General features: G+C 42.9%; 1 protein-coding gene across 2 annotated transcripts in view; it reads left to right on the top strand.

The window, feature by feature from the left end:
- The window catches only part of CEP162 (centrosomal protein 162), a 145,822-nt gene that overhangs the window by 94,179 nt on the left and 39,291 nt on the right, over positions 1-12,352 (top strand). For both annotated transcript variants that reach the window (XM_073675653.1, XM_073675654.1), the window contains one exon: positions 2,800-3,021. In XM_073675653.1, the coding sequence (XP_073531754.1) occupies positions 2,800-3,021 (222 nt within the window). The remainder of the gene's footprint in view (positions 1-2,799; positions 3,022-12,352) is intronic.

The following is a 12,352-nucleotide window of genomic DNA, read 5'->3' as shown; positions in this document are numbered from 1 at the left end:
AGAATAAAGCTACCTTATCAATTTTACCACATGCGGAACAGAATAAAAAAAATTAAAAAAAACAAAACAATTCCTGAATTGTTAGTTTTTGTTTATTGTTACTCCCAAAAATCGGAATAGAAAGCGATCAAAAGAGTCACGTGCCTGAAAATGGCACCAATAAAAACGTCAACTCATCCCGCAAAAAACAAGCCGTCACATGACTCTGTCGGCCAAAATATGGAAATATTATAGCTTTCAAAATCTGGCGATTCTAAAACTAGATTTTACAAAAAAATTGTGTCTTTTAGTGTGACAGCTGTCAATCATAAAATCCCGATATGATTCTGGTATCGCTGTAATCGCACTGACCCGAAGAATAAAGTCGTCTAATCACTTATACTGCACGAGGAGCGGCGTAAAAAATAAACTTTTAGGGTTAGGGTTGGGGTTGGGTTGGTTGGGGTTGTGGTTGGGGTTAGGGTTAGGGTTGGGCTAGGGTTGGGGTTATTGTTGGGCTAGGGTTGGGGATGGGGTTTGGGTTGGGGTTGGGCTAGGGTTGGGATTTTTTTTAAAAGTAAAAAAAAAATAAAAAATGACGATATGGCGACTAGTGTTGAGCGCAAGTGCTCGCTACTTCAGTTTGCATCGGGTGCTCGGGTATGCACTGAGTATCGGGGGTGCTCAAGTGACATGGTCGAGTCTCCGCCCCATATGCTTCGCGGCCAAAAAAACCTTGCGGGTATTGCCTGCCATGCACGAGCGATCCCCACATGTTTTTTTCTGGGTGTCTAATAACCATGAAACATGCGGGGCGGGGACTCGAGCATGTCACTCGAGCACCCGCGATACATGGTGCATACGTGAGTACCCGATGCAAACTCAAGGAGCGAGCACTTGTGCTCAAGACTCATGATAACTTATTCAATATTATGACCTAATGTTATCAAATTCTGTGTCGTACCTCTGGGTTCAAAATGTTCATTATACCCCTTGATAAAATCCTTGAGGGGTGTAGTTTCCAAAATGGTGTCACTTGTGGGGGGTTTCCGCTATTTAGGCACATCAGGGGCTCTCCAAATGCAACATGGCGTCCGCTCTCAATTCCAGCCAATTTTGTGTTCAAAAAGTCACACAGTGCTCCTTCCCTTCTGAACTCTGCTGCGCGCCCAAACACTGTATTTTCCCCATATATGGGGTATTGGTGTACTCAGGAGAAATTGCACAAAAGTTTTTGGGGTCCATTTTCTCCTATTACCCTTGTGAAAAAAAATTGGGGCTAAAACATCATTTTTGTGGAAAAAGTCAGATTTTTTTATTTTCACGGCTCCATGTTATAAACTTTTGTAAAGCACTTGGGGGTTCAGGGTGCTCACCACACATCTAGATAAGTTCCCTGAGGGGTCTAGTTTCCAAAATGGTGTCACTTGTGGGGGGTTTCCACTGTTTAGGCACATCAGGGGCTCTCCAAACGCAACATGGCATTCGCTAATTATTCAAGCAAATTTTACATTCAAACAGTCAAATGGCGCTCCTTCCCTTCCGAGCCCGGACGTGCTCCCAAACAGCGGTTTTCCCCCACATATGGGGTATTTTCTTACTCAGGAGAAATTGCACAGCAAACTGCATGGTGCAATTTCTCCTGTTATGCAAAATGCAAAATTGAAGGCTGAAAAACATTTTTGTGGGAAAAATGTGAAAATTTTATTTTTACTGCTCAATGTTATAAACTTCTGTGAAGCACCTGGGGGTTCAAGGTGTGCACCACAAATCTAGATAAGTTCCCTGAGGGGTCAAGTTTCCAAAATGGTGTCACTTGTGGGGGGGGGGTTCCACTATTTAGGCACATCAGGGGCTCTCCAAACGCAACATGGCGTCCGTTAATTGTTCAAGCAAATTTTACTATCAAAAAGTCAAATGGTGCTCCTTCCCTTCTGAACCCTGCCGTGCGCCCAAATAATGTTTTTTCCCCACATATGGGGTATCTGCGTGCTCAGGAGAAATTGCACAACAACTTTTGGGGTCCATTTTTTCCTGTTACCCCTGCGAAAATAAAAAAAATTGGGTCTAAAGTAAAATTTTTGTGAAAAAAAGTTAAATGTTAATTTTTTTCTTCCACATTCCAAAAATTCCCGTGAAGCACCTGAAGGGTTAATAAAGTTCTTGAATGTGGTTTTGAGCACCTTGAGGGGTGCAGTTTTTAGAATGGTGTCACTTTTGGGTATTTTCTGTCAAAAAGATCCCTCAAAGTGACTTCAAATGTGATGTGATCCCTAAAAAAATGGTTTTGTAAATTTTGTTGGAAAAATGAGAAATCGCTGGTCAACTTTTAACCCTAATTTCCATTTTTTTCACAAATAAACGCAAGTGATATCGAAGAAATTTTACCACTATCATGAAGTACAATATGTCACGAAAAAACGGTTTCAGAATCCGGGGGATCCGTTGAAGCGTTCCAGAGTAATTACCTCATTAACTGACAGTGGTCAGAATTATAAAAATTGACCTGGTCATTAACGTGCAAACCACCTTGGGGGATAAAGGTGTTAATTACAGCAGGATCTTACTATCCCACACATTAGCAGACTGATGTGTCTTGGAGAGGTATTCACATTGATAGGGTCCTGGTATTTTGAGAAACGCCTTATCGCGGCTACCACTTACACATGAATTGGCCAATTTATGTGCTAAGATTTCTCATTTGTTTCTATTTTCTACAGCAGTAATGCAATTCATATTTCATATATTTCATATTCGCATACTTAGCGTTACAGAGTGCTACTTTGTTTGTTAATCATCTAATTTTGTGTTTTGAAACAGGTTAAAGAAATGGAAGCAATTATTAAGAGAAGACACCCCAACTCCATACCTGCTCTCATGTTTGCTGCTGCAGCAGTGTCTGAAACTGATGAGCCTTCAAAAAGTAGTACCGTGGGCTACTTGGAGAGAAGGATACAAAAATTAGAACGTGACCTTGAAGGCAAAGATGAAGATGCTAAGAAAACTCTGCGCAGCATGGAGCAGAACTTTCAAAAAGTCAAGGTGAATTTTTATTTCATTACAAATTTCTAGAATTTTTCAGAAATATCATTTTACATTTTAAACAGACAATGTTGTTTTCTCAGTTTCTTCATTGGGGAACACTGGAACCATGGTTGTTGGCTGCTGCCAGGAAGCTGACACTAAGATCAATTAGATTTGTAAAAAGAGTGGGTTAGGCCACTCTGGCACTCCCTTTGTATGCAGAGGGAACAGGGCTGAACCAGTCATACTGTCTCGCCTCTCTTCTAATGGCAGGACCAGGACAGCTGTGCCTACAGGGCCTCCAGCTCCACAGGCATTTGGTCCATGCCCCATGCTCCTGTCCTGCCACTTCCCAGGGTGTGGTGCATTGCAGCGAGTGAAGATTTTTATGTCGTTGAAGACCAGACTACAGGACAAGGCCATTATGTTTTTCTCCCTTGCAACGTACCCTCGCAGCACTCCCTCCCTCTGCAGAGGTACTGGTATGTTGCGGCTAAAAGCCACAAAATGACCGCAGCTTGTGAATGCCGCCACAGAGGTTGTCTTCCTCAAATGAGTGAAGAGCACACTTTGTCATAATGGTGACCAGAATAATGGAAATGCCTGGAAAGAGTTTTTCACAGCCCAAACATTTGGCTAATTCCCTACCCTCATGGGTGCAACATCTTTTAAGGATCTGACTGACAGATACATGAGTTCATAGTGCAATCTGCCTTTGATTCAGCTGGCTACTCCTGATGTCCATCTCTCCGTTACTCCTGCTCAGGATTTTTCCCTTTCAGCCGATCAGTTTGCACACCCCAGCATGTAGCTTCAGTTGGCCTTATTAGACTCCACCCCATTTTTTTCTTCTTCAGGCTTCTGGCAAAATAGTCACACTCCTCAGGGTTCTTGGCTGACAAAATGGAATACAGATGCCACCTCTAAACATACCTGACAGGTTTTCCATCTCAGGAATTTGTCTGTTTGCTACCAGTCTAGCTGTCTGAGGCAAGCATGAACAATAGAGCTGTTCCTCTGCAATCAGGTCCGAAATGTTCCAGCCAGTAGCCTCACCATCCTTTTCTAAACAGAGCATCTTGTGTCTCATGGGAAATTTTTATCAAGGCCTAGGACACACTAGTTTCAGTCTTTTTGTCAGGAGGCTTTCATTTCTCTAGATATGAGAAAATCTTCCTGAAGCCTTCTGGCACCTTTACTGTCAGCCTGGAGAGATCCCCATGTTTCTTATAAGATTGGCCTGTGCTTCCCAATAAAAATGGGAGCAGTCCTTGGGCATGAAACATCTTAACAGATTTGTCTGATTCCATTAATTTTTAAGCATGGACTTTCTCCACTCAGTCGTAGCTTCCACAGACCCTAGCGATTTCCTGTCCTCAGGATAAGTCCAGAGTGTCTACCTACACATCATCCTCCACTGAAGAGCACTTCTCATGTGGTTCATGCCGGACATTTTTAGTTCTTGCTCTCTCTCTGTACACTCACAAAGGTCATGGCTGTGGTCATAGCCCTTCTACATTCCCAGGGAATCGTAGTCCTACTCTATTCAGACATCATCCTCTTCTGCCCTTTCTCCGATTAAGTACTTAGAAGGTCTGCGGATAACTATGGATACTCTATTACATTTTAGCTGTATCATAAAGAACCAAGTTCCTCTCTGACTAGATCCCACTATGTCGGAAAGATATTAAGAAGTCTCTCTCCCAGACCCCTCTTTCCTCCTCCCCTATAGTAATTGTCAAAAGAGAAGAGCTGACACTTGGCCAGTGGCATCTAGGCAAATTAACACACACATGAGAAATGCCTTGTAAGCAAATGCTAGCCCAAAAGGTGCTACCAAACCCAATTAACACAGACTTGTGATAAATTTACAGCTAGCTGAGAAGGTTGTATTCCAAAAGCTTCAAAAGGAATGTAATAGAGGTCTCCAGACAGGCCTGAACCGACACGAAATCTGGAATAACTAAAGTTCCATACATCCGATAATAATGGATGTATGGATCAGCTAAGGAACAATATGCTTATTTTCCCGTAGCTGTAAGCCACTCTGGGGAGCTGTGACGCAACAGTACCAAAATAACAGACCGCAACTGTGTCGTGTGTGGTCTCTAAAGAAAGGCAAATTCATAATGGAAATTATCGCGTTGTTAGCAAGATTCTGCGATCAAAAAGCGATAAGTTATCCCAGAAGTTAGCGATTTTAATAAAAATGTGAAGGCTGGAGGCAAGCCCACGTGATGTCAGCACAGGGGGTGTGTGGGCCGGCCTCCCCCTTCAGCATAAAATACCCCACTGAGGATGGATCAGTATTGATTGCCGGGAGTACATATTTATAAAATTGAATTGGAGGCGGATGAGTAGTACCCCGCAGCGGCCACTAAAACTAGACTAGTAAGTACCTCCGGACGGCACTGATAACAGCTGATCAGTGGGGGTCCTGTGGATAAGGCATCAATGTATAAGTAGTGGGCAACCTCTTTAATAGAGTGCAAACCTTTGCATATGTGAATGAGGGCCTTTTTTAAGAATGTTATACAGGTATGATATGGTTCAGCCTGCCTCTTGATGACTTGCTTCTTTTTTATATAGTCTAATGAGTGGTCGCTCACTGTATTGAAGAAAGTTTAGGGTGCTCAGAAGAAAAAAAAAATTTCATATGTAGAGAAAACTTCGGCACTCCAGTTAGAATACAAGAAAAAGTAGTTTATTTGTATAATTATACAAGAAGCCCCTCCAAGGCAAAAATTGTGTACATGTACCAAAAAACTTATTAATCATAAACCAACCTTCGACCTATGTCGGTCTTTATCAAGGTTTCTCTAAATGAAAAGGAAAAAAAAGATCAAAAACAAGTACATAATTGAAATAAAGACATATGAGGCTATCATAGGAAGAGCCTTGTGTAACATTATACATTCAGCAAAATAGTAAAGATATTCAAGGCCCCAAACAAAGATTCATTAGTTCATACAGAAAGGGAGGAATTAATGACAACATTGTTATAGCATATGAATTAAAACAATCCAAGGTAAGAAGGAATCATAATTGGTGTAAAACTCACTGAATAGTAGTTAGAGTTAAGTATAGGCGTACACCGGGTGCTGAATAGGTCATTGAGACGCTATATAAAGAAAAAAGGAGATGCCATGTAGAAAGTAATCTAGTCTTAGCATAAGGCTACTAGAAAAGCATGTCCTGTTATATAACCAGTGGGACTTATGTACATACCTGCTTATAAGGGAAAGTGCCTTCAGGATAAGTGCCGGTGACTGGGGCTATGTGCAAAGTGACAGGACATTTGCTTGCTTATATATGCCCAATGTAAATTGAGAAGCGCGCACTTTTTCCGCATTGTCGGTCATGCGCAATAGGTGGAACGCATGAACACCGCGGTTTGAACCGCATGAAACATCCGGTGTATGCCTATATTGAACTCTAACTACTGTTCAGTGAGTTTTACACCAATTATGATTCCTTCTTACCTTGGATTGTTTTAATTCATATGCTATAACAATGTTGTCATTAATTCCTCCCTTTCTGTATGAACTAATGAATCTTTGTTTCGGGCCTTGAATATCTTTACTATTTTGCTGAATGTATAATGTTACACAAGGCTCTTCCTATGATAGCCTCATATGTCTTTATTTCAATTATGTACTTGTTTTTGATGCTCTTTGTTTTTCCTTTTCATTTAGAGAAACCTTGATAAAGACCGACATAGGTCGAAACGTTGGTTTATGATTAATACGTTTTTTGGTACATGTACACAATTTTTGCCTTGGAGGGGCTTCTTGTATAATTATACAAATAAACTACTGTTGCTTCTTTTTTATGTTATATACATTTTTAAAACCCACCTAAAGCGACTGCTTTAGGATGTCCCATGGTTCCTGTACCCTCCAATGAAGCGACCAAGAAATCTTTCTTAGAGCCTTCACTGGGGGACATAACCCCCTCCCTTTATAGGCTTTGATGGAACGTTGTTTTCTGTTGGTTGTTGTTCAGTAGCTTCTCCTACTGCTTGCCACTAACTGGTTTAGCCTGGTGCTTGTAGGTGGGTGTAGCCTGCATGGGAAGAGACAACTTTTTCTTTGTTTTTAGTATTAGACACTTGGTGGCAGAAGTCAACAGCCATGGTTCCTGTGTTCCCCAGTGTAGGCTACAGGAAAGTGAATGTTCCCGTGTTGGAAATGCTAATATTCTTCCAATTTCTTCAAAAAGTCTTAGGTCTCAGTTGTTTGTAGGTAGTTTTCAGGAGTAGGGTGAAGTTTAAATCCATAAACTTACAAATATATTATCATTTGTTTTAATTAAATAAAATATGAAAAATAATTTATAAAGGTTTGGTATTTCCACTTTTAAACGCTAAGGGGAGCTGCTGCTGAAATTTGCCATGAAAACCTAGTGTACAACTAGTTCACATTACGGCTGCAGTAAATGTGGGCTGGAACATTAAAAAGAGGATTACTAGTACTCACTGTAAAATCGCTTTCCTGTAGCCTACACCGGGGAACACAGGAACCATGGCTGTTGACTTCTGCCACCAAGTGTCTAATACTAAAAACAAAGAAAAAGTTGTCTCTTCCCATGCAGGCTACACCCACCTACAAGCACCAGGCTAAACCAGTTAGTGGCAAGCAGTAGGAGAATAACATACATTAGATACTGTGTATCTAATCCCACCTGTGTGATACACTCCGCTGATACACCAGTGAAAATCTGTTCTAGGTCAGCTCAGGGTTTATTTAATATACACACACATTGCCAAAGGCAAATAGAGATCCCTAATAAAGACCTAATCATAAAACATAACATTTAATATAATTTATAGATATAACAAGGGGATGCATATACTTTAAACCCACATAGTACTTGATATAGATGAAACTTCAGCGAGGGCCTTCATAACCCCTAATTAATCATACTAAAGTGCTTGTATTTTATTAATTATTCTCCTCTATTATAATTCTCAACAACTACACACTGAGATTCTAATAATGCTAAATACCCTCTTATCGTGTGAAGAGAGTATTTATCTAGCCTCTGCTATATGCAATTGTGCTCTACTCAGCATATAGGGATTGCTAAAAAAAGCACATCACTGATCATAGAGGTAATCATCAGTCTCCAAATTCATACATGAGGAACTGTTAGGCTTACAATCACTGGCTTCAAATGCCCAATTTAGTCCCACATAACCCATCACATTCTACCTAAAAAATAGTTAGCATCTGCTTATGCTCTCTTCAATAAATTTGATCTCATGGGTTTATCACTTATGGCACTTGTAGTCAATTGCTATGCATATGCCTATCTAGCTTTTCTTTAGGTTCATATACAAGCACATCTTTCACTTTTTACATTGCTGTGTTCACCATCTAGACCATGCTTAAAAAAAATAGCAACTCAGCCTTCCCAACATGTTTCACCATGTGGCGTCATCAGGGGAAAGAGGCTATACCGAGCTAATCAGAATGCTGTCTGACCTTTTAAAACCTTTGTAGTGACCTCATCATTCAAAGGTCATCCAATTACTCCATTGATCTCATAGTTCCAATCCATTGGCCTATCCTAGAGACTCACACTTCATGGCCAATAGTCATGCTCCAAACCTAATTCATAAAAGCAGACAAAGTTATAGCTCCCAGGATATGTTATGTTTATTCTAACATAACAATAGATGACACCACCCCTTCCACTCAGAGAAATGCTGTGAAGGTAAACCCTTCATTGAGACCCACAGGACTCCTTGAATTAAAAGGAAAAATCCATTTTGCCTCTTCTTGCTGTAACATTCTTCATTTTGCCTCTTCTTGTTGTAACTGCCTATCCAAATCCCCCTTACAGCAAATCCCCCTTCCAATGTTACAGCAAGAAGAGGCAAAATGTATTTTTCCTTTTAATTCAAGGAGTCCTGTGGGTCTCAATGAAGGGTTTACCTTCACAGCATTTCTCTGAGTGGAAGGGGTGGTGTCATCTATTGTTATGTTAGAATAAAGGGAATTAATGGTTTGTGTATTTGAGAAGGCTTGCTTACCTACTAACTTTAATTTGAAGATTTTGATGGATATAGAATTGGGATAGGTCTGATTAAAATACACTGCTCAAAAAATAAAGGGAACACATCCTAGATCTGAATGAATGAAATATTCTCATTGAATACTTTGTTCTGTACAAAGTTGAATGTGCTGACAACAAAATCACACAAAAATCATCAATGGAAATCAAATTTATTAACCAATAGAGGCCTGGATTTGGAGTCACCCACAAAATTAAAGTGGAAAAACACACTACAGGCTGATCCAACTTTGATGTAATGTCCTTAAAATAAGTCAAAATGAGGCTTAGTATTGTGTGTGGCTTCCACGTGTCTGTATGACCTCCCTACAACCCCATATAGTCCTACACAGTATAATGGCCCCATTTATTGCTCTACAGTATAATGTGCCCCATATAGTGCACCATACAGTATAATGGCCCCACATAGTGCTCCATAGTATAATGCGCCTCATATAGTGCACCACAGTGACTGCACTGTGATCTACACGTGCTAATAAACCCCTGGCGCAGCATGCTCAGAGAAGCAGCAAGCAGAATAGATCGTTGGAGCGACGTGGACCAGAGAGTGGCTATGACTTCATCCATTGGTATCAGGGCTGCAGCTGTGAAGGGCCAGGCATGGTGCTTTTGTGCAGAGGCAAAAATATGAGGAGAGACATGGAATATGAGACTGTCTCTCCCCCATCACATTCCGTGTCTCTCCCCCCAATCACATTCCGTGTCTCTCCCCCCAATCACATTCCGTGTCTCTCCCCCCAATCACATTCCGTGTCTCTCCCCCCAATCACATTCCGTGTCTCTCCCCCCAATCACATTCCGTGTCTCTCCCCCCAATCACATTCCGTGTCTCTCCCCCAATCACATTCCGTGTCTCTCCCCCAATCACATTCCGTGTCTCTCCCCCAATCACATTCCGTGTCTCTCCCCCAATCACATTCCGTGTCTCTCCCCAATCACATTCCGTGTCTCTCCCCCAATCACATTCCGTGTCTCTCCCCCAATCACATTCCGTGTCTCTCCCCCAATCACATTCCGTGTCTCTCCCCCAATCACATTCCGTGTCTCTCCCCCAATCACATTCCGTGTCTCTCCCCCAATCACATTCCGTGTCTCTCCCCCAATCACATTCCGTGTCTCTCCCCCAATCACATTCCGTGTCTCTCCCCCAATCACATTCCGTGTCTCTCCCCCAATCACATTCCGTGTCTCTCCCCCAATCACATTCCGTGTCTCTCCCCCAATCACATTCCGTGTCTCTCCCCCAATCACATTCCGTGTCTCTCCCCCAATCACATTCCGTGTCTCTCCCCCAATCACATTCCGTGTCTCTCCCCCAATCACATTCCGTGTCTCTCCCCCAATCACATTCCGTGTCTCTCCCCCAATCACATTCCGTGTCTCTCCCCAATCACATTCCGTGTCTCTCCCCCAATCACATTCCGTGTCTCTCCCCCAATCACATTCCGTGTCTCTCCCCCAATCACATTCCGTGTCTCTCCCCCAATCACATTCCGTGTCTCTCCCCCAATCACATTCCGTGTCTCTCCCCCAATCACATTCCGTGTCTCTCCCCCAATCACATTCCGTGTCTCTCCCCCAATCACATTCCGTGTCTCTCCCCCAATCACATTCCGTGTCTCTCCCCAATCACATTCCGTGTCTCTCCCCCAATCACATTCCGTGTCTCTCCCCCAATCACATTCCGTGTCTCTCCCCCAATCACATTCCGTGTCTCTCCCCCAATCACATTCCGTGTCTCTCCCCCAATCACATTCCGTGTCTCTCCCCCAATCACATTCCGTGTCTCTCCCCCAATCACATTCCGTGTCTCTCCCCCAATCACATTCCGTGTCTCTCCCCCAATCACATTCCGTGTCTCTCCCCCAATCACATTCCGTGTCTCTCCCCCAATCACATTCCGTGTCTCTCCCCCAATCACATTCCGTGTCTCTCCCCCAATCACATTCCGTGTCTCTCCCCCAATCACATTCCGTGTCTCTCCCCCAATCACATTCCGTGTCTCTCCCCCAATCACATTCCGTGTCTCTCCCCCAATCACATTCCGTGTCTCTCCCCCAATCACATTCCGTGTCTCTCCCCCATCACATTTCTATGTCTGTCTCTCCCCCATCACATTCCGTGTCTCTCCCCCATCACATTCCGTGTCTCTCCCCCATCACATTTCTATGTCTGTCTCTCCCCCATCACATTTCTATGTCTGTCTCTCCCCCATCACATTTTTATGTCTGTCTCTCCCCACTCACATTCCATGACTCCCCCTCCTCACATTCCATGACTCCCCCTCCTCACTTTCCATGCCTTAACCCCCTCACATTCCACGCTTTCTCCCCCTCATATTTCACGCCTTCTCCCCCTCATATTTCACGCCTTCTCCCCCTCATATTCCATGCCTTCTACCCCCTCATATTCCATGCCTTCTCCCCTCATATTCCATGTTTCCCCTTCTCATATTCCATCTCTTGCCCCCCACATATTCCACGCCTTTTCCTCCTCATATTCCATGCCTTTTCCCCCTCATATTCCTTGCCTCCCCCCTCTCATATTTTTTCCTCTGCACAAAAGCACCATACCTGTCACTGATACTCACACTGCCGCAGTCCTGATACTCACACTGCCGCAGTCCTGATACTCACACTGCCGCAGTCCTGATACTCACACTGCCGCAGTCCTGATACTCACACTGCCGCAGTCCTGATACACCGCTACTTAAAAATGGATGTCCACGATGTTCACTACTGTCCGCAGCTCCTCCAGTCTCTCCAGCTCTTCTGGTCTCCTCGCAACTCAGGACTTTTTATGCCGAAAGTAAGCAGTACAGTTTCCGGTTACAGGTCCTGGCAATAGAGGATAAATGGAGCTCAACAGATAGTGCCGGACTATAATAAAATGGCGCCCTGACACACCTCCAAATGTGTATTGGGCAGCTCACAGCTGATGCAGCTACGATGTTGGAGATAGTGTCGGCATCCAACCGCTGTCTCCTATGCCCAGGTGCTGCCATATTTGTAGACTGTAAGTGTTGTGCAGCGACCCTTACCGACCTGCTAAGTAAAATGGCAGACCTCAGTGGCTGCATTAAAAATGTATTTAAAAAAACATGAATACAATTTAATAAATCTAAGGTCAAAACAACATTTTATGTAAAAAAAAATTAAATAATAAAACAATGCAGCACCTTCCCTTTAAGGAACTAGGAGGATTATATGACTAAATATTCTCTGAGTTGACCTTCCTGATGCTTTTCTTTCTGTATTGCCCACATTAATCT

This window comes from Phyllobates terribilis, unplaced genomic scaffold (genome assembly GCF_046119375.1).
Source record: "Phyllobates terribilis strain yellow unplaced genomic scaffold, ASM4611937v1 Scaffold_3__8_contigs__length_932513732, whole genome shotgun sequence".
Classification (NCBI taxonomy): domain Eukaryota; kingdom Metazoa; phylum Chordata; class Amphibia; order Anura; family Dendrobatidae; genus Phyllobates; species Phyllobates terribilis.
The sequence above is the reverse complement of the archived record's forward strand: the minus strand, read 5'-3'. Positions and strand labels throughout refer to the sequence as shown.